Source organism: Erythranthe guttata, chromosome 4 (genome assembly GCF_056151865.1).
Source record: "Erythranthe guttata isolate IM_541 chromosome 4, IM_541, whole genome shotgun sequence".
Lineage (NCBI taxonomy): Eukaryota > Viridiplantae > Streptophyta > Magnoliopsida > Lamiales > Phrymaceae > Erythranthe > Erythranthe guttata.
In genome coordinates this window covers 15,904,252-15,928,229 of record NC_142536.1, presented here as the reverse complement: position 1 = coordinate 15,928,229, position 23,978 = coordinate 15,904,252, and the positions used below count along the sequence as shown (strand labels likewise).

The window sequence follows — 23,978 nt, the reverse complement described above, 5'->3', positions numbered from 1 at the left end:
CAAACAAGAAAGGTTGATAATGACAGAAATCAAGACGCATACGGCGTAAATAAGCGGATAGTTGATTAAAAAATTCTTCAATTTCCAACCGTTGAGCGCGTTCAGCAAGTGGAACGTGCTGCTTACTATGTGCAGCACAGAGAAGCCAACCGTCATAGCATAACCAAACCACGTCATCATCGGGTTATTGTCAACTCGATAACGACACAAAACCAAACACACTTAGATAGTTGATGTGAACGGCGCCACCCACAACAAACTTGTTCGATGCTTTGCCCCACCTACTCCCATTACCAATAAGATCTCCACACCCATTGTCACACATGCCACAATCACCTGATGATTCATATAAATAATAAATAATTTTTTTTTACAAAATTATTGAATATAAATATATATCGATGGAATTTTTTTTTTTGATAAGTAATTACCTGCAACAAACTAAGTAAGAACATGGCTCGTCCTCCGACTTGTGCTCCGGCAATCATCTGTGGACGCTCCCAAACAAACTAAGTAAGAACATGGCTCGTCCTCCGACTTGTGCTCCGGCAATCATCTGTGGACGCTCCCAACCAGCTTCTTCATCTCCCTCTCCCGCCGTCTCTTCAACCATCTGTGGACGCTCTTCTTCATCTCCCTCTCCCGCCATCTCTTCAACCATATGTGGACGCTCCCATCCCGCCATTTCAACCATATGTGGACGCTCCCAACCCGCCATTTCAACCATATGTGGACGCTCGTCTCCCTCTCCCGCCATCTCTTCGATCTTTACTCCTTTTTTCTTCGATATTTTCTACTTTATTTCGAGTACGTATTTAATTTGATTGATGATAGTAATTCAGTGTATATATAGACCAATTTTAATTATCTATTTTTAGGTATTATTTTGTATCTTAAGCAGCATGACCAATATTTTTGGAATGAGAACCATCAATTTGAGTAGTAGATTCTGATTTCGATTTTTTGTTTCCTTTTTGGCATAGATTCTATTTCCAACAACCACAAATAATTCTACGTGAATTATATTTGGTACGTAGTTTCTTAATTTTAAGCATGCATGCATGGCATGGCAATTAATTTTTTTTGGAAAGGTACAACACATATTTCACTATTTTATTTGGTAAGAATTGATATTATTATCATGCATAAATTAGAATTGTTTTTTGGAAAATTAAATATGAGAAATTAAATACGTACCAAACCTATAAAGATGTAGTGCGCTGATGAATAGTAACTTATTAAACATTTTGATTTATTTTTCGAACAAAAGTGCACAAAACGACGCCGTTTCAGGTGAAAATCTGCAACACAAAGCGTAAATACATTTTAATTTCGCTTTATATTTATTGCTATAATTATGGTCGGACCAAAATTAGTGGGCCCCCTTTTATTTTCCATTCTCTTGCCAATTGCCATCCTTCATCACCCACCCATACACTCACGCGCTATACGTCATATTGGATTTTTCTTTTTTCTCTTTTATTTATTTTTAATACAGTCAATCATCAACGTTTCACTTTCGGCCACCGCCCTAATTTCTCTTCCGACGGACTTGCAGTCCTGCTTTTCTATCGTGTCCTCTCAATGTTGACGTCTGTGCCAGAAGTAGCTTATAGGTTAATTACTTTTTTTATCCCCTCTCTCTCTCTCTCTCTCTCTCTCTTGTTTATCCCTTTCTTTGTTCTTCAGCAGCGTTTCATTTTCTCTCTACAAAAGTGAAGAGATGAAATTAGTTGTTGATATTTTTTTCTCATTGGTCAATCAAGTTAGGTACCTGTTTTGTGTTTGAGCTACGCCTCTGTGTTTGCTTTCTTTTGGCTTCGTTGTTCTGTGAATTTAGTATTATTGCATTTGTTTCTTGACAGGTTCATGCCCTTTTCTTTATCATTTATGGGATGATATTTTTGGAAGTGCTAATGAAAGGTTCTTCCTCGATTTTGATGGGTTCTCTGATTCTATTTATGTACGTTTGTTTGTTTGTATTTTTGTATTTTGTTTATGTAGGTTAAGGCTTTGTTCTTTTGCTTGATCTTTGTTTTCTTCTCAGTCCAGATTTTTTGCCTTCGTTTTCGAGTTTCTTTAATTATTTGCATTTGTTTTTGGCCACAGGGTATCGCTTACGGATTTTGCCCGGGTGGGTGATGGAACGACATCGAATACCAGACGGCTCTTCGTTCCTCCTGGAAATAATTTTTATTTCTCATCATCTCACTTCGATCTTGTTGCCTCTCTCTTGTTCATCTTTTTCTTTCTTCAGCTTTTCATCCCTTCATTTTTCTCTCTAGAAAGTGTAAAGTTGCATTCTTTTGTTGTTATTTTTCTCACTTTTCGTAAATTTAAATACATGTTTTGTGCTAGACCTACATTTGTTTTTGTTTTATTTTAAAGTCTAAATTATATGCCTTGAGTTTCGATTTTTTTTACTCCAGTTTTACTGCCTTCACTATTTTACAGGTTATTTGCCTTCTTTTATCAATTCTTTGGTGATGATCTTCATAAATGCCAATGGAAGGTTCCCTCTATGTTACCGGAAAGTTATCTTTCTCTCTCTATGATTGTATATATATGTATGTTTATTTTTGTTTTACTTTTTGTGGATAAAGGTGATTTTTTTTTATTTTGTGCTTGATCTCTGTTTTTACTTTTCTTTTCTTCTGAATCCAGTTTAGTGCTTTTATTTTCGATTTACTCTTCATTCATTTGTTTTGGTGCCTTTGTTTTTTAAAGAGATTATAGGATCGATGTAAGCATTTCTTATTATTGTATTGGCATAATGAAGCCTCAATATTTATACACAAAGCCACAGAATTACATCCCATAAATGATGCTATTGAGTAAGGGAATATACAGCTTAATAAGAAAGTAAATAATTAATTGTCTATCAATAATATTCTCTTAATCAAGGTAGAATATCTTCCTCAATCATCGTGCTTTATGATCAATCAGAGATTTCTTCCTTAAAACTCCCCCTCAAGTTGGAGTGTATGTCAATGACACCCAACTTGCTGAGTAAAGTTTCAAACTGCAGTGAACTTAACGGCTTGGTAAATATGTCGGCTGGTTGATCAGCTGTCCGTATGTACCCTGTGCGTATCACTCCCTTTTGAACATTTTGCCTTATCAGATGACAATCGATTTCTATGTGTTTTGTACGTTCGTGGAATACGGGATTTGACGCAATGTGCAATGCTGCCTTGTTGTCACAGAATAATGTGACGGGTTGCGGGTGACTTATCTTTAAATCTTTCAAGATGTTCTTCAGCCATGTAATTTCGCAACATGTGGCAGCCATGGAACGGTACTCAGCTTCTGCACTAGAACGAGATACCGTTGTTTGCTTCTTTGTTCTCCAAGAAACTGGTGCTTGACCAAGAAACACACAATAACCTGTTATCGACCTTCTCGTATCCTTGCATCTTGCCCAATCGGCTTCACAAAATGCTTTTAGTTGTAATGAGCCACTAGAAGGAAAAAATATTCCCTGACCAGGTGCACGCTTGATGTATTTGAGGACCTTGTGTGCTGCCTCAAGATGTGGTTGTCTGGGTTTCTCCATGAACTGACTTAACATGTGGACTGCATAGGCTAGATCGGGTCTTGTTATGGTTAGGTAGATCAGTCTACCTACAAGTCGTCTGTACGAGGAAGCGTTGTTTAATAATTTTCCTTCTGTTTGTGAGAGAGAGACATTTTGTTCAACAGGAAAGCGTGAAGGTTTAGCCCCTAGAAAACCGGCATCTTCCAATATATCTAGAGCGTATTTTCTTTGACACAGAGCAATTCCGTGTTTTGAACGTGCCACTTCTATCCCCAAAAAATATTTAAGTTTGCCCAAGTCCTTCAGTTTAAAATGTTCCGAAAGGAATTGTTTTGCCTCTTCAATTTCCCGTAAATTATTCCCTGCTAATATCACATCATCAACATAAACTAATAATGCGATAAAACGACCTTGGCGGCAGCGGACGAATAATGAATAATCAGACCATGATTGGTGAAATCCAGCGGTCTTGAGGGCATTAGAAAGTTTGATAAACCATTGCCTTGAGGCTTGTTTGAGACCGTATAATGATTTATGCAATTTACATACCCGTGTCTCCCCCTTTCGTCCGAATCCAGGAGGCAAGTCCATGTAAACTTCTTCTTCTAGATCACCATGTAAAAATGCGTTATTAACATCAAGTTGGTGTAGGTGCCACCCTTGCATTGCTGCCACGCTAAGAAGAACACGAACGGTGGTAAGTTTAGCGACCGGGGCAAATGTTTCTCTATAATCAATCCCTTCGATTTGACTATAACCTTTCGCGACAAGTCGAGCCTTATACCGTTCAATTGTCCCATCTGGTTTCAACTTGACTTTGTAGACCCATTTACAACCAATCGGCCGTTTGTGAGGAGGCAATGAAACGAGAGACCAAGTTTTATTATTGTGGAGAGCCGTAAGTTCATGCTGCATAGCAGCACGCCAGTTGGGATCTTGAACAGCCTGTAAGTAACTTTTGGGTTCTCGACTGACGGTAAGGTTAGCAATATATGAGTTATGGTGGCTAGAAAGACGATTATATGACAAGAAGTTAGAAAGAGGATGGGCTGTACCTGACTTGCGGACCACATTCGTTGAGGATGGTGGAGCAGGCCTTGACGGGAGAGATGTCTCGACATGAAAGTCCTGCAACAGAGATGATGTTTTGATAGGGCGTGAGCCACGACGGAGTGGCGGCGGCGTGGATATAACTAGTGGGGTAGAGTGTGATGGTGGTGATGGTGGAGTAGCTGTGATTTCTGGATCTGGTGATGGGGTAATGGTTGTGCATGACGTATTATTAGGTAAGGTAACGGCTATGTTTTCGATCGATGGGTCAGAATTTATAATGGCTGGAGAAGAGTCCTCGCTTAAGTAAGTGGGTGGGGTGTTCACTGGAGACACATAATTAAGAGTAGCGGAAGAATCATTTGTGTGGTAGGGAAAAATATTTTCGAAGAAGAGGACATCTCTATAGGGCTGTGCATGGATCGGTTTTAACCACCAACCAACCCATTTTCGACCCATAATTTGTGATGGATAATCAACCATCAACCGACCCATTTAAGTTGGGTCGATAATATCAACCAACCCATGTATAGTTGGGTCGATAATGGTTTCTAATATGTTAAAAAGTTGGTTAGTCGGTTAATATCGGCCAACCAACTTTATTTATTAATTTATTATTTATTAATTTTAATTAAAATGTTTAATATTTTTAATTTCAAATTTCTATTTTATATCACATTTATTAAATTGTCTAATATTGACAAAATCCTAAAAGCAATAAATCTAACATAATTATCTAATTTGAACTATTTTAATTTTACAACATAGCCTAAATATTTGGACGATTATTATTTGTTGAAATATTTATGTTTAATTGCAATATATATGCCCGTAATGTTTTGAATATTTTATTTTGAATATTGTTGAACTAGTCACATTTAATTTATAAAAGATATAGCGTTGAAACAACTAATAAAATATTAAAAAAAATAAAAAAAAAATTAGATGGATGACCCATCAACCAAACCACCAACCGACCCACCAAATTGGTTCTCAACCATCACCCAACCCATGTAAAATGGGTCGATAACGGTTTCCAATATTTACTAAAGTTGGTTGGATGGGTTGGGTTGGTTTTCTGCCTGGTTTTTACCCAAACCAACCAACGCACAGCCCTACATCTCTAGACACAAAAATCCTTTTAAGAGTAATATCAAATAATCTATACCCTTTTTGACCATAAGGATAGCCAAGAAAAATGCAACGACGTGACCGAGGCTCAAATTTAGAGGGTTTTTGTGCGTGGGTGGATGCAAAACATAAGCACCCAAAAACACGCAAGTGGGAGTACTTGGGTTCTTTATGAAATAATTTGTCATACGGGGTTTTGCCGTCGAGAGTGGGTGTGGGTGTACGATTAATGAGGTAGGCCGAAACTAAGATTGCATCCCCCCAAAAATGTTTAGGAAGATTGGCTTGGATCAATAAGGCTCGAGCAACATTAAGCAGGTGTCGATGTTTGCGTTCGACGACACCATTTTGTTGTGGTGTGTTAACGCAACTAGTTTGATGAATGATACCCTTGGGATTGTAAAATTGATCAAGTTTAAACTCGGGACCATTGTCACTACGAACCATTTTGACCTTGATATTAAATTGAGTTTCTACCATGTGAATGAATTGGGTGAGAAATCCCTGCGTTTCAGACTTGTGTTTCATCAAATAGACCCATGTGCACCTAGTATGGTCATCAACGATAGTTAAGAAATATTGTGCACCGGAAATTGACGCCACTTTATAACCACCCCAAATATCAACGTGTATTAATTCAAAACAAGACTTTGTGGTAATAGAACTTAATGGAAATGGTAATCTAGTTTGTTTGGCTAGTGGACAAACTAAGCATGCATCTGAATTGCATGGTTTATTATGAAGAAAAGGAAATAGCATGGAAGCTTTAGGTGATGGGTGTCCGAGGCGTCGGTGCCAAAGGTTATGAGGTGGGGTTGAAATGGCATTGCATGTTCCTTTCTTTGGTGGGTCGAGATAGTAGAGTCCCTCCCGTTCAATTCCCATCCCAATCATCCTCCCCGAGCGTAGGTCCTGTATAACACAAGATTGACTTAGAAAAATGGTGGCATATAATGAATCACAGGCAAGTTTGCTGATGGATATTAAGTTTAACATAAAAAATGGTACACACAAAACATTCTCGAGGATAAGATTGGGAGAAAAAATAACTTGTCCCGTATGGGTAACTTTAGCGAATGAACCATTTGGTAATTGAACGGTATGATTCTCAACTGGTCTCGAAGAAGCTAGTAATTCAGGGTTACAAACGATATGATCAGTGGCTCCGCTGTCCAAAATCCAAACATTTTGCTTCCCATTTCGTATGAATGAAAAAGCTTTACCTGAAAGTTCATGATTTGCAGAGTTGCCCACTTGGTTGATAGAGGATGATTTGTTCTTACTCAACATTTGAAGGATTTGCTTGCAGTCTTCCTGAGAAAAGGGAAAATTCTGCTGCATCTCATTTTTGCCATGCATGGTGGTTTTGTTTCCTCTGGAGAAGAAAAGTTGATCTTGTTGATTCTCACTGATCGCTTTTCGCTTGCGACAAAAATCGATGGAGTGGCCCTTGAATCCACAGAAAGTGCACTTGATATGAGCACGACAATTCTTTGTACTGTGATTCGTTCTGTTACATTTCTTACACCGCAGTCCATTATCATCAAACCCAATTTCTTTGCCTGTATTTACGGCAAATGCTGCGGCTTCTGATTGGATCGTGCTCTTTCCTGTAGAAACTTCAATTTGCCGCTCTTGACGAAGGACCAATGAATAGGCCTTGTTCACCGTGGGCAATGGTTCAAGTAGTAGAGTGTTGCTGCGAACTGTAGCATATGAGTCATTTAAACCCATTAGAAACTTCATGGTTTTCTGAGTTTCCATGTATGAAGCAACCCCGTTCTTTGTCTCGCATTGACAATGAGAGATAGAACATAACATGTCTCGTTCATCCCAAAGGCCCTTTAGCTTGGTAAAATATGTACTTACTGTCAGTGGCGAATCCAGGATTTTTGCCAAGGGTGTTCGAAATTAAAAATATTTAAAAAAATATATAATGGTTGAGTAAAGTTTACGGGGGTTCGGGGGCAGTGCCCCCGATTTTTTTTTAATACTATATACATGAAACAATAAAAATATGTAATAACTTCAAATTGAAAAAGATTATTTGCAAATTTTGGGATAATTTAGGAAATATTTAAACAGAAAATTGATGAAAATATTAAAGGAGCAGGAAATAAATTAAAGTTGTAAAGCAAAACAAGTATTTTATTAACGGATTTTGATTTTTTGAAATAAAAAAATACCCACATAGTTGGAAATTTAGAAAATAGTTAAGATGAAGAATTTTGGAATAATTAAGAAAATGTTTAGAGAGAAAAATTTGCGAAAATGATGAAGGAGGGATAAGAAAAATTAAAGTTGCAAAGAGCAAAATATATATTTCATTAGAAAATTTTGAAAATGTAAAAAACAACTGAAATATTTATATGTAATAGGATAAAAGTCAATTTCGAAAGTCAAACTCTAGTTAAATCTGATTAATACAATTAAAAAGGCATAGGGAGGCAGCGCAGGGTGTCGAACTCGGCACCTCTACAAAATGGGGGAAGCACTCCACCAGTTCAACTACAGCATCACATTTATCATTTTTACATTTACAGTTATATAATATCTAAATATATAGGAATTTTTTTTTTTTTAAATCAAGGGTGTGCAGCTGCACACCCTTGCACCATACTAGATACGCCACTGCTTACTGTCATGGGACCTTGTATACAGTTATGTATCTCGTTTTCAATATGGAACAACTGTACGATGTTCACATGGGAAAACCTTTCTTGTAGATCGAGCCATATTTGACGAGCTTCTCTGCAATTAATGACGCTCGCTGAAATTTCCTTGGACATCGAGCCCAATAGCCAGGTCTTCATCAGATTGTTGCATCGATTCCACTGCTGCAATTCTTCGATTTTGTCATCGCTCGGCTTTTCGAACGTGCCATCGACAAGTGACAATTTGTTCTTGACTGCTAAGGCCATTGACATGGACTGAACCCATGTGTTGTAATTGTCCTCCCCTAGTGCTTGTGGTACAAGCACAGCACCAGGTTGATCCGAATGATGGAGCTAGAGTGGGTGATTTGGGTTCTCCCACTTTTGATGTGAATTCAGGCTTGTGGTGATTGCCTTATCACTTTCTTTCTCACCCATGGTTGCACAGGCTTTGAACTGTATACCTTTTTTTTTTTTTTTTTTTTTTTTAATGTTTATGGCTCTGGTACCAGAAAGAGATTATAGGATCGATGTAAGCATTTCTTATTATTGTATTGGCATAATGAAGCCTCAATATTTATACACAAAGCCACAGAATTACATCCCATAAATGATGCTATTGAGTAAGGGAATATACAGCTTAATAAGAAGGGCAAATTACCAAAACCCCCCTGAGGTAAGCCTAAATAACGAAAATCCCCCCCATGTTCTCGTAATTACGAAAACCCCCTGAGGTATGCAGACGTCTTACAAATCGCTCTAACGGTGTTAAACTCGATAGAATCTTTTTGATTCTCCCGAATATTCCTCCGATAATACCAATTTTGCCCTTGTACACGAAATTACCCTTAGGGGGGTAATTGTAAGCATTTTATCCGGTGCAATGTTGATCGGATTAGGGCTCGAATCTCGAACATCTTTGCGCTGATTCTCGAGTTTGTGATTGAAAAGGTCGAAATTGGCCTTCTGCAGCAGCTCGATCTGCCTCTCCTTCAATTGCTTCAGCCTCCTCTTCGAAACCTCCATCTCCGTCAAACCCTCCAATGCTGCGTGCAAAGACGAGGTGGCGGAGACTAATTTCTCCATTTTCCGCAGCTTCTTGTCGGCGGTTCTCGAGCCGTATTCGAGTTTGCCGAAATCAATGACAGCATACCTAGAAATCAACACGCACATAATGAAATGGGCTGATACTCCAAACTTTATTTCGAATCAGATTCGCACCATCTCTTCACCTTTTAAACCCACTAATTATTATACTAAACAAACATATAATTAATTAATTAATTAATTAACTTATATATATATATATATATATATATATATATATATATATATATATATATATATATATATATATATATATATATATCCATATTGATATTATTAATTAACCTCACTTTTTCTTTTTTTCTTTTTTTTTTTTCTTTTTTCCGACTGATTAATAAAATTGCAGTAGCAGCAAAAACAGTGGCGGCAGAATCATTCATTCCCCCCCTACTGTTAAGTGTTAATGGCCTCCAAGACCGCCGTTATTGATGGTCTCCTCCGTCAACACTCATCTCACTCACTCACACCGCTAATCATACTCTGATTTTATTTTTTTTGAAGTCTGTGGTTTCACTGGTTTTCAGGGGTTCAGGGGAAGATGGGCAACTAGGGATTGGGAACAATGAAGAGAGAGAATGGGTCTGCACAATCACCGCCCTCCGCTCTGAAAACGTCCGTTCCGTCGTCGCCGGCAGCCGCAATTTCCTCTCCGAGAAAATCACATTTTCAGCTTTTTTATTTTATTTTCACATATTTAACAGAAGGATATAATAGACATTTCACGTTTTCGGTTAAAAAAATTCGGTCAACCGTTAGTCAAGGGGGATTTTCGTAATTACGAGAACGTGGGGGGGATTTTCGTTATTTAAGCTTACCTCAGGGGGTTTTGGTAATTTGCCCTAATAAGAAAGTAAATAATTAATTGTCTATCAATAATATTCTCTTAATCAAGGTAGAATATCTTCCTCAATCATCGTGCTTTATGATCAATCAGAGATTTCTTCCTTAACATTTTTTGTCAGGTTCTTGCGATTTCTTTTATAAGTTTTCCGAAATGCTTGAGGAAGGTAACTACAATCTTCCATTCGCAAGATAAGTTCTGGGTATATTTCTCTATTTTTTCTTGTGTATTTGTTCGTGTGTGTGTGTGTGTGTATATATATATATATATATATATATATTATGCAGCAAATCTGGTTATGTATTTTCTGGTTACGTGAATTTAATTTTCTTATGTATTTAGTTGATATGCTGATATGTATTTTAATCCTTTGTAATTGTCTGATGCTTTGTATTATGAAGATTTTTTTTTAAAGATCCCATAAACAATTCGTCCGTAGCAATTTTAATTTTTGGTGACTTCATTAACTTCTCTGTGAAAGTTGAGGAGTTAAATTTTGATACTGCATATTGCTTGTGTGTTTCAATTTTGTTTTTTACTTTTTGTTTTTTTGTATACATGAACGAAACCTGATTTTGTTTGGAGCATACATGAGAAAAACCTGATTTCTTAGGTGTTTCTCATTGCAAGTCTTCCAGTTTAGTTTCACCAATATTCGTCTCAAGGTTGGTAATTTGTTTTTTTTATTTTTCTGCTATGTTTATGCTAATTATTTGGTTCTTTGCTTGTGTGGGTGAAAATTTTGGTGAAATTCCGAAGCTTGTAATAAAAATGGCCAAATACACTATTATGTTTAAGCTTGTAACGAAGCCTTTCAACATTTCACTTGGTGGCTCCCAATGTGCGAATTGAGGTACAATTTGCTGTAATTCTTTGTTTATTCTTTTGGTTCATGGCTGTATACACTATTTCTTTCATAAAGAAATTGTTTTCTTTTGCATAGGTGTTAGTTTCTTCACCGAATTATGGCATTGTTGTTTGTAGATTATGGTTTATTTTTACTCTATTATTGTTAGCTGTTGTGCATGGAAATATATTCGTATGCAAGAATGCTGATTCAAGTAGATGAGGTAAATGTACGATTATGTTGTTCTTTTTTTTTTTTTTTTGGTTTCTGGTAATTTACTGTATATACATAATTAACATTTGTAATGGATTATGTTGGTGATTATTTCGATTTTATAGTTAGATAGGTTATATGGGAGAACCTCAAGCCAATGAAAGAGATAAAACGCCATATTGTCAACCACTCCAAAGTCTTGCAATATTTGTGATCAAATTGTGTACTAATGAATTTGTCAAAGGGGATTTGCTTTTTTCATGAATGTTAAGTTATATATATATTTTCAACTTCAAACTTCAAAATTCAATCCAACTAGAACGAAAACAAAATTGCAACTGTTATTATTTATAAATTAGTTATTACTATATATGATCTAAGTTAGGTTGGCTACTACTTTATTATTCTACTTGACTATTTAAGTTTCTATGGATTCATAAATTGAGCTATATATTATGTCATGCAAATAATTAAACTAGAAATTTTAAATCTGGGAAAATCTTGTATAGTAATGAACCAAATATGTCACAAAAGCAGGGCATTATGTACCGTGCGTGGCGCGGTGAGCACCCCCTAGTATATATATATATATATATATATATATATATATATATATATATATATATATATATATATATATATATATACTACGCTGTATGTGTTCATGATTGCCATTAATCTCTAGGAAAATCCAACGTAAGTATTTAATTTAGGGTAAATTACAAACACCCCCCTGAGGTATGGTCAAATTACAAAAAAACCCCTCTTGTTTGGATAATTACATCTACCCCCCTCAACTATGATTTTTTCTTACCTTTATGGTGCCAAATTCAACATAGTCATCTAGATTCCGTGAAATGTGCTCTAGTTTGTACTCTTTGTGTAAAAAATACAGTTTCCGATGCACCACAAACTGATGTATACAAGCTAAAAATCACATATTATGGTCATCTTGCTTCATAATGTAGAGTTTGAATGGGATAAAACGGGTACAAAAGTGATAATATTCCATATAATCTCGAAGATTCGACTAAATTTGATGAGTTGAGGGGGTGGTTGTAATTATCCAAACAAGAGGGGTGTTTTTGTAATTTGGTCATACCTCAGGGGGGTGTTTGTAATTTACCATATTACTTAATATATTCTTCATTCGTACACAGAAACCTCAACAGCAAATAGAGCAAACTCAGTGGTGATTAATATTGGTGAGTTAAACATGCATGCATGCATGCATGCACCAAGTACAGTACGTACACTACAATAATATGTATATATAAATTTGATGTTTTATGTGTACGTACTGCAGATTCAGATACAAAAAAAGAGTTGATGAACGAGTATTACATTTATATGGACATCCGGATTGTGGTTTTCATCGGGTCGATATTTCTCACTCGCTCTATGACTTTTCTCGTAAAAAAATTTAAAAAACCGGAGGTTCTTCCTATGGCTGTCGCTGCAATTGTTATGACCACGGTTTGTTTTATTCTCATCGTCGAAAAAGTTATTGTGATGGTTTTACTCCATAGTGGGTGCCAAAGCTGCGTGCGCGCGTGGAGTCGGAACATGTTAGTCAGGCTATTATTCGACCATATCGAAGCCAACGCCATTTTCGAACGTATTCAAGATAACGAAGCATCACTTGCAGTAATTACACCTCATCGTGATAATCATCTTGAATTGGTGGTGTCCCAATAGTATTTACATTCACTCTAATTCAATTTAGTATTCTCATGGTCGTTGTGGCTTATATATATAATTAGGTGTTTTTTTTTTTTTTTTTCTTTTTTTTTTTTTTTTTTTTTTTTTTTGCATTCGATCCGTTATCCCTACATGTTAGATTTTCTAATTGTCAAGAAAATATTCATCTTATATATATTATATATTAGCAAAAATTGTCATGTTATTCATTGAGACTACATATTTTTTATATATTAACTATAGATTTTTTGAATGTAGTTTTCGAATAAACCGGTGGAATCAGTCGAAATATAAAATTTGATCATAAATTGAAATCCAATGTTTGATTCAGTTTACAACACAAAAAATTCTGAAACGGAATCAGAATTCCAAAAGTTGGGATGAAAATTTTAATCATAAGAAAAATGAATTTAGTTTAGAGAATCCCGATCTATTCGTAATTATCAAAAATCCTCTGAGGTTTGTTTCCGTCTTACATCAATCCCTTATAGTGTCCTTTCACGGATTTTTTTAGTTCAGGGAATAGGCATTGACACAATTGGGAAAACGTCCGGTTCTATTAAAAAGGCATATGAAATGAAATCCTAGTAAGGAGAAAACGTCTTTTCACTCTTACGTCACACGACGATTTGAGATCAAGCAATAAGGTGTTACACTATGACCTCAGCTCGGTGTTCTAGGTGAGCTGACGCTTGTTTAACCTAAAACTCCATTAAATGAGGCACACTTAAATACTAATATTAACACTAACACTAATACTGATGGAAATACGAACCGATTTAATGAATTGAATTTTCTTCGTTTGTAGCGATCAATATTGAATATATATAAATAAACAAATAAATAAATATATATATATATATATATATATATATATATATATATATATATATATATATATATATATATATATATATATATATATATATATATATATATATATATATATATATATATATATATATATTTTTTTTTTTAAATAAATATAATAAACTAAATGAATGGGCTTTACAGCCCATAATATTAGCAAGCCCTTCTAGAATAATAATCCAATCAATATGGTCTTGAATTCCGAACAGCTGTGGCCCATATTAATTTTATTTTAAAAAAATAATAAATTAATTAAAAAAAGACACACTAGCTATTTGGGGGGGAAAGTTTCGGTCTGGTGCACCGTAATGCACTGGAAAAAAACTCACAGCTGGACAATTAGCATGCACTTATATACAGACAGAGAAGAAAAATAGAAGAACAGAGTGAAGAGGCCAAAGACATTATTTCATTATTGAACTCTGCTCCAATATTTTTGTTTATTTTTTTATATCATTATTTCCAAGCAATTCTTGTACTTGTTATTACTAATTTGTATATAGTTTGTTGTATACGTATCCGATTTATTTTGTCACGTCTATATTATTTATTTTATACTACGTATCGATCGATTTATATTGTGTGTAGATGTAATTATAATGGTTGGAAAAAGTTTATTTAATTTCTCATAATAGAAACGCGTAAATAAATTAGATGGAATGTAAGACTAAAACTCAATAAAGAGAAAAATAAGACTAAAATTCAATATAATAAAGAGAAAAATAAGACTAAAATTCAATATAATGAAGAGAAAAATAAAACTAAAATTCAACCAAGAGAAAAAACATAAACGAAATTGAAAAGTGAAAACGAAAAATAACGGTAGCATGCATAACAAAAGATGGCCGATCGTTGAGTTAATCCTAGCCGTCTTCTACCAAACAAGAAATGTTGATAATGACAGAAACCAAGACGCATACGGCGTAAATAAGCGGATAGTTGATAAAAAAATTCTTCAATTTCCAACCGTTGAGCGCCTTCAGCAAGTGGAACGAGCTACTAGCCATGTGCAGCACAGAGAAGCCAACCGTCATAGCATAACCAATCCACGCCATCATCGGGTTATTGTCAACTCGATAACGACACAAAACCAAACACAATGAGATAATTGATGTGAACGGCGACACCCACAACAAACTTGTTCGATGCTTCGGCCCACCTACTCCCATTATCAGTGAGATCTCCACACCCATTGTCACACATGCCACAATCACCTGATTCATATAAATAATAAATAATTTTTTTTTGTACAAAATTATTGAATATAAATATATATTGATGGAATTTTTTTTTTTAATTTTTTCTTATATAAGTAATTACCTGCAGCAAACTAAATAAGAAGATGGCTCGTCCTCCAACTTGTGCGTCGGCAACCATATGTGGACGCTCCCAACCAGCTTCTTCATCTCTCTCTCCCGACATCTCTTCGATCTTTTCTTCGATATTCAATCGTTTCTACTTTTTTTCGAGTACGTATTTAATTTTATATTTGATGATAGTAATTCAATGTATATATAGACCAATTTGATTATTTATTTTTAGATATTATTTTGTATCTTAGGTAGCATGACCAATATTTTTGGAATGAGAACCAACATCCTGAGTAGTAGATTGTGCTTTTGATTTTTTGTTTCCTTTTGGGCATAGATTCTATTTCCAACAACCACAATAATTTATATTTAGTACGTAGTTTCTTAATTTTATGCATGCATGCATGCCATGGCAATTAATTTTTTTGGAAAAACCCCCTGTAGATAAATGAATTTTATCCAAAATAAAGGGCAATTATGCAATTATTGGGACAAGGAGTTTCATGCAAATTCAATGGCAGTCCCGTAATTAGATATTTTGAATATAAATCAAATCAAATTATATGCCATGAAAAGTGGCGTATATTGATATTTGTCTATTTTAATTTTAGGGATTTAATATTGATTCCTAAATTAAATAGATAATTGATTTTAAATATATATTGGCCAATAGAATTATTTCTTCTTTTCCAAGTTATAAAGAGATAAATATCAATTAATTATTGGCCAATAGAATTGTTTCTTCTCTTCCAAGTTACAAGAGATAAATATCAATTTAAATCGGGCCAATCAAATCGCGCCACATCATCAGTAAGGCCCATCAAGGACTCTTATTCTACCACTATAAATAGGGACCCTCCCTTCACAATTCAAACACAACTAAAGGAGCAGAAGCCGTAGGAGCAAAATTCTCTCTACAGCTCAAGAAGCAAGGAAGAAGAATTCGTAGGAGTTAAGATTCTCTCTCTACATTCAAAGTGTTCTTCGTCAAATTCGAGGTGTTCTTGAGCAAATTCAAGGCATTCTTCATCAAATCCAGCGTTCGATCCGAGATAACGGTGCCAAACCTTCGGATTAACGTTAATCAATTCAAGTCAAGATCATTGGAAGATTGAAGGGTCAAATCCATCAAGAATTTCAAGATCTTCAAGTCAAATTTAGTCAAAATTCAACGTTCGATCCGAGATTCAAGTCGCAAGACCCTCGGAAAACGTTATTCAAATCCAAAATCAAATCCGGAGAAGATCAAGTCAACGACCCGACTCCGAAAATTCAAGTCAACCATATATCGTTCTAGAGAGAAGAATCAGAGGATTAAAATAGAGATTGTAACCCGCAATTTATTTATTTTAATTCAATAAAAATTATCTTTGTTCAATTTTTCTTGTTTGTTTATATTGCAGATAAGAACTTGTTGTTACAAATTTTGGCACGCCCGGTGGGACCTCTCTACCTCTCATCTCTTCTCTCTCTCAAAGATCCTAGTAGCTGTTCTACGTTCACGATGAAGGCTGCTACTTCAAATTCATCAAGCATGGGCGTAGTTACAAGGAGTATGGCTAAGAAGCTGCAGACATCCTCCGAGACTAGCTCAACGCCCCAAATCATCGAAAAAGGCTCGTCACCTCTCGTCAACACAGGTGGAGGCGTGGAAGGATCTAGAGGAGAAGCTTCGTCATCCACGTCCCTTTCAGCATCAAACTACTCTGAAGTGGCTCCCGTCATGACGACACATGCTACGACCATGGAAGAGCAGATGGCGATCTTGACCAAGGCCATTGAAGGGCTAACAAAGCACATTCAAGAACAAGACTCCCAAATTGCGATGTTGCGAAACAAGGTTGACGGTAGTCACGACATGGGTAAACAAGGCGAAAATCACACCGAAACTGAAACTTCTGCAAGGCGACATCCAATCGAAAGGGAGAAGAGCCCGGCTGAAGAATTCCAGATTTCGTCAGAGGGGTTGATTCCTATACACCAATTGAAGGAGTTCATCATGGGGACTATCAAAGACAAATTCAATGAGGGTTCAAAACCGTCGTCAACATATACCAAGCCATACACTCTAAGAGTAGACGACTTGAAGATGCCAACTGGTTACCAACCCCCGAAATTTCAGCAATTTGATGGCAAGGGTAACCCAAAACAGCATGTGGCACACTTTGTTGAAACTTGTAACAACGCCGGGACTTTCGGAGACTATCTCGTTAAACAATTCGTCCGATCATTGAAGGGGAATGCTTTCGATTGGTATACAGACCTAGAACCGAACTCAATTGACAGTTGGAGTCAGATGGAACAAGAGTTTCTGAATCGCTTCTACAGCACCCGAAGAACAGTAAGCATGATCGAGCTCACAAACTCTCGCCAGTGGAAGAAGAGGCCGTCATTGACTATATTAACCGTTGGAGGAATTTAAGCCTGAATTGCAAGGACCGATTGTCAGAGGCTTCAGCTATCGAGATGTGCATCCAAGGAATGCAATGGGGACTCCGATATATCCTGCAAGGGATTCAACCTAAGAGTTTTGAAGAGTTGGCCACTAGAGCGCACGACATGGAGTTGAGCATTATGGCTAGTGGAGTTGAGGGACCACCAGTTCAAGAGCCTCGACAGTTGAAAGAAAAACAGGACTTTCGGAAGGGGGGTAGAGTTTTCTCCAAAACCTCAAGCAAAGAATCTTTGGCAGTGAATGCGACCCCTATCAAATTTCAAGGAAAAGTGAACGGAAACAATGAGGAAAAACAAGATTTTTCCCAAGAAAAAAGAAGACTTACTCTAAAAGAAATGCAGGCAAGGGAATATCCATTCCTCGACACTGATGTGGCTGGAATATTTGACGATTTGCTAGGTTTAAAACTTATCGAGTTGCCTGAAATGAAGCGCCCCGAAGAAGCTAACAAGACCGATGACCCAAAATACTGCAAGTATCATCGGTTGGTCGGACACCCAATTCATGATTGCTTCGTATTCAAAGATAAAGTTATGCAGCTAGCTCGCCAAGGGAAGATATCACTTGAAGAGATCAGCGCCACTACAAATTTTATCGTCAGCACTTTTGAGTCCCTTGACATGACAACAACGAACGTACACGGAGGAGATGATGATTGTATCAACATCTCATGCAACGCGATAAGTGAAAAGGAGACCGCTGCTAGTGAAACGACTCCGTCTCCAAATGAAGTTTGTACCGTGATTGGTAAATGCATGTCAACGATGACTTTCGCTGATGAAGATTTACTTCTTGGTTCCAAACTACACAATAGGCCATTGTTTGTTGCCGGCTACGCTCGTGAGCAGAAGGTGAATAGAATTTTAATCGACGGAGGTTCTGCAGTCAATATTTTGCCGTTGCACACTTTAAAGGAATTGGGGATCTCCACAGAGGAGCTCAAAACTAGTCGATTGATGATCCAAGGATTTAATCAAGAAGGACAAAGGGCCCTTGGTATCATAAGGATAGAGTTGTTAATGGATGATATGTTGTCCACTCCACTGTTCCATGTCATTGACGCAAGAACCTCATATCGCATGCTTCTCGGGCGACCTTGGATACATGAGAATAATGTGGTTCCTTCATCTTGGCACCAATGTTTCAAGTATTGTCGAGACGGAGTAGTTAAAATAATACTCGCCGATGATAAAACGTTCACCGAGGCATAAGCCCACTTTGCCGATGCTAAATACTATCTTGACGATGAGAAGACGGTAAAGGCCAAAGAAATTCTACCAGTTGAAGAACCAAAGCGAAGAAATAATCAAGACAATGCTCCTTTAGCGTGTGAGGCTTTGAAAGATTTGATGTTTCCCCTAACACCAATTGACGAGAAGCGATCAACTTCTCAACCACCTAAAGGATTTGTTCATCCCACAGAAGGAACCCAAGAGGAATGCGAAGAATTCTCCGAGTCTCAAATAACAAAATGTTTTGGCCCAAATGCTTATAAACTCTTAGTGAAAGCTGGTTTCAACCCACGTGAAGATTCCACGCTTGGAAGGCTTCCTGCCGAAGTTGTTGGCAAAAGAGTGCATGGCCTCAATACTACTCAGATAATGTTGAAAGAAAAGGGACATGCTATTCAAAGTCCTAGAGTTGGTCTTGGATTTGTTCCACAAAAGCCAATTCGTATTGCTATCAATAGAGTCACCAGTAATTACATAATCGAAGATGAATTCTCATCAACAGAAGATTTTCTTGAAAGTAGAACAAAAGTGAGAAGGACATCCGTCTTTGATAGGCTTACACCATCTGTCTTCGACAGACTTGCGCCATCCGTCTTTGATAGGCTTGGACCACTTAGAGAGTGGGGGCATGAAAAAGGCGACAAACGAGGGTTTGATAGACTTACGCCATCCGTCTTTGATAGGCTTGGACCACTTAGAAAGTGGGGGCATAACAGAAAGAACAAGCAAGATGTGGGTGTCTCTAATACTAAAATCACCAAAGCACGAAGGATTCGAAGTTCAATTCCATCTCGCATGAAACGACGTACTTATTTGACCATATCATGTGGTGAAGAGTTGAAGGCGAAAATGCGAACTGTCGTCTTTACAAAAATCCAAGATGACGAGGAAGATGACAGAGAAAGTGTGGCATCATCGTATCATATCACTTTAAGTGAAATAGACGTGATTGAGGAGGAAGACGCTGAAATTGCTCCACCCGAGCTTGAAGAAGGAGTCAAAGCCACCATCGATGAGTTAAAGGAAATTAATTTAGGAGATGCGGAGAATCCTCGACCAATCTACATTAGCGCTTTACTGGCTGTCAACGAAGAGGAGACTTATATTGAATTGTTGCACGAGTTCAAGGATGTGTTTGCATGGTCTTATAAAGAAATGCCCGGATTGGACCCAAAAGTGGCAATACATCATCTCTCCGTGAAGAAAGGAGCTCGCCCTGTAAAGCAAGGCCAACGTAGATTTAGACCTGAATTAGTCCCTGCAATTGAGGCTGAAGTGAATAAACTTATTGAGGTTGGTTTCATCCGAGAAGTCAAATACCCGACATGGATTTCAAGCATCGTCCCTGTTAGAAAGAAGAATGGACAAATTCGTGTGTGTGTTGACTTTAGAGATTTGAACGAAGCATGCCCTAAGGACGACTTTCCAATGCCAATAGCCGAACTAATGATTGATGCTACTACGGGCCACGAAGCATTATCATTTATGGATGGATCGTCCGGATACAATCAAATACGAATGGCGCCGAGAGATGAAGAATTAACAGCCTTTCGCACTCCTAAGGGCATCTATTGCTATAAAGTGATGCCATTTGGCTTGAAAAATGCCGGTGCTACATACCAAAGAGCCATGCAGAAGATATTTGATGACATGCTCCATAAAGATGTTGAATGTTATGTGGATGACTTGGTGGTTAAATCCAAAAGAAGGGAAGATCATCTCCAAAATTTGAGAAAAGTCTTCGAGCGCTTGAGAAGGTACCAATTGAAGATGAATCCATTGAAATGTGCATTTGGTGTTACTTCGGGGAAGTTTCTTGGATTCGTAGTTCGTCACCGAGGCATAGAAATCGAACAAGCCAAGATTGATGCAATCTTAAAGATTCGCGAGCCTAGGAACATTCATGAACTCAAAAGTTTGCAAGGAAAGTTGGCATACCTAAGAAGGTTCATTTCGAACTTAGCCGGTCGATGTCAACCATTCAGCCGACTTATGAAGAAAGATGTTCCCTTTGAATGGGATGAAGCTTGCACTAGTGCATTCGAAAGCATAAAATCATATTTAACGAAGCCTCCCGTGTTGATTGCACCAGTGCCCGGACGATCGTTAATACTCTACATTGCTGCTCAAGAACGATCTGTCGGAGCTTTACTGGCCCAGGAGAATGATGATGGAAAAGAGAGCGCCTTATACTACTTGAGTAGAACAATGACACCAAATGAATTGAACTACTCGCCAATCGAAAAGACAGTCTTAGCGCTCATTTTTGCAATTCAAAAGTTGAAGCATTATTTTCAAGCACATGTTGTCCGTCTGATCTCAAGGATGAATCCTCTAAAGTATGTCATGTCAAAACCCGTCCTATCCGACAGACTCGCAAGGTGGTACCTGCAATTGCAGCAATTTGACATAACATATATTCCACAAAAGGCTGTGAAAGGACAAATTCTAGCCGATTTCTTGGCAGATCACCCTATCCCTGCAGAGTGGGAGTTATCCGATGATCTACCCGATGAAGATGTTCTTGTGATTGAAGCTGGTCTTCCTTGGAAAATGTATTTTGATGGAGCGTCTCACAGAGAAGGAGCGGGCGCCGGAGTAGTATTCGTCACATCCAACGGCGAAGTGTTGCCTCACTCTTTTACCTTAACACAAAATTGCTCTAACAATGTTGCTGAGTATCAAGCCCTTATCCTTGGACTAGAAATGGCAGTTGACATAAAGCAACTAAATTTGGAGGTATATGGAGACTCCAAGTTGGTGATTAATCAGATACTCGGATCGTACGAAGTAAAGAAGCTCGATTTACTTCCTTATGTGGATTATGCTAAAAAACTTATCGGATACCTTGGTAATGTGATGATAGAGCATGTGCCAAGAAAAGATAACAAACAAGCAGATGCATTGGCAAAACTTGCTTCTACTTTAGCCATGCCCGAAGACGGAAATCATATACCAATTTTCAAGAGGTGGGTCGTACCACCAATCTTTGAACATGAAGAAATTGAAGAAGACGAAACTCGAGTATTTTACGTGTTTGAAGTCGAGAAAGAAGATTGGCGTCAATCATTTGTGGATTATTTAAAGTACGAAAAGTTGCCTAATGATCCACGTCAAAGAGTTGATATACGACGTCGTGCGGCTCGTTTCATCTACTACAAAGATACACTTTACAGACGTTCATTTGATGGAGTCTTCTTGAGATGTTTAGGTGATGACGAAGCCGTTCAAGCCATGGAAGAAGCTCATTCCGGAATTTGCGGCGCCCATCAGTCAGGACCCAAACTACATTTCCGAATAAAAAGAATGGGTTATTATTGGCCATCTATGGTAAAGGATTGCATGGAGTATGCCCAAAAATGTCAACCTTGTCAATTTCATGCAAACTTTATTCATCAACCGCCGGAGCCATTACACCCTACTGTTGCCTCATGGCCCTTTGATGCTTGGGGCTTGGATGTGGTTGGACCTATGACGAAATCTTCTGCTGGACATCTCTATATCTTGGCAGCAACAGACTACTTTTCCAAATGGGCTGAAGCAGTGCCTCTTCGAGAAGTAAAGAAGGAGAACGTTGCTGATTTCATCCGCATCAACATCATCTACCGTTACGGAGTTCCTCGATATGTGATCACAGACAACGGAAAGCCATTCTGCAACGGTGTGATAGACAAACTTTGTGAAAAGTTTGGCTTCAAGCAAAGAAAGTCTTCAATGTACAACGCTGCTGCCAATGGACTCGCCGAGGCCTTCAACAAGACTTTATGTAATTTGCTGAAGAAAGTGATCGCCAAGTCAAAACGCGATTGGCATGAAAGGATGGGAGAAGCTTTATGTGCTTATAGAACAACGTATAGAACACCTACTCAAGCCACTCCATATGCGTTGGTGTACGGTGTGGAAGCGGTCTTGCCTCTTGAAAAACAAATTCCATCATTGAGGATAGCTATACAAGAAGAACTCACTCAAGAAGAAAATGCCCGTTTGCGTCTTGCAGAATTGGAAGCTCTTGACGAGAAAAGATTAGAGGCACAACAAAGTATTGAATGCTACCAAGCTCGTCTTTCTAGGGCATTTAACAAGAAGGTGCGGCCGAGATCGTTTCAAGTTGGAGATTTGGTACTTGCCGTAAGGAGGCCCATCATCGTCACTCATAAAACGGGAAATAAATTTACTTCAAAGTGGGATGGTCCTTATGTCGTCAAAGAAGCATACACAAATGGGGCGTACAAGTTGGTTGCCGAAGATGGTTTAAGAATTGGTCCGATAAATGGAAAGTTCTTGAAGCGGTACTATGCATGAAGTGGAGGAGAAGGCTCCTGGCCCGCATGAGTTAAAACTGTGCACGGCAAAAAAAAAAAAAAAAAAAAAAAAAAAAATCTATCTTTTTTTCTTTAAACTACGTTATGACTTGATCCCATTCGGGGTACGTAGGCAGCTTGGATATTCTCTAAGTTCAGTCCTCTCCTAAAAAAAAAAAAATCTATCTTTTTTCTTTGAACTACGTTATGACTTGATCCCATTCGGGGTACGTAGGCAGCTTGGATATTCTCTAAGTTCAGTCCTCTCCTAAAAAAAAAAAAAAAATCTATCTTTTTTTCTTTGAACTACGTTATGACTTGATCCCATTCGGGGTACGTAGGCAGCTTGGATATTCTCTAAGTTCAGTCCTCTCCTAAAAAAAAAAAATCTATCTTTTTTTCTTTGAACTACGTTATGACTTGATCCCATTCGGGGTACGTAGGCAGCTTAGATATTCTCTAAGTTCAGTCCTTTCCCTAAAAACAAAAAAAAATCTATCTTTTTTTCTTTGAACTACGTTATGACTTGATCCCATTCGGGGTACGTAGGCAGCTTAGATATTCTCTAAGTTCAGTCCTTTCCTAAAAAAAAAAAAAAAAAAAAAAAAAAAAAGATATCGTTGAAAATATAAGTGCAGTATACTAAGGAAGCAAGATAGAAAAGGATAATTTTATTTATTTATTTCATGAATCATAAAAGTGAAATAAACAAAAAAAAAAAATCTAAA

At 37.4% G+C, this 23,978-nt stretch overlaps 1 protein-coding gene, 1 long non-coding RNA gene and 1 pseudogene across 2 annotated transcripts in view; 2 read left to right on the top strand and 1 right to left on the bottom strand.

The window, feature by feature from the left end:
- LOC148771266 (uncharacterized) overlaps positions 1-13,079 on the top strand; it is a 40,811-nt gene extending 27,732 nt beyond the window's left edge. The window contains exons 3-4 of the mRNA XM_088817565.1: positions 12,542-12,586; positions 12,688-13,079. Coding sequence (XP_088673691.1) covers positions 12,542-12,586; positions 12,688-13,079 — 437 coding nt within the window. The remainder of the gene's footprint in view (positions 1-12,541; positions 12,587-12,687) is intronic.
- LOC148771267 (uncharacterized) lies at positions 1,375-11,631 on the top strand. Its single transcript, XR_016030919.1, has 7 exons — positions 1,375-1,616; positions 1,866-1,963; positions 2,110-2,290; positions 2,455-2,512; positions 10,443-10,523; positions 10,935-11,391; positions 11,507-11,631. It is a non-coding gene; the product is annotated as an uncharacterized LOC148771267 (long non-coding RNA).
- LOC148771268 (uncharacterized) lies at positions 6,594-8,841 on the bottom strand (annotated as a pseudogene).
- Positions 13,080-23,978: the final 10,899 nt, after the last annotated feature.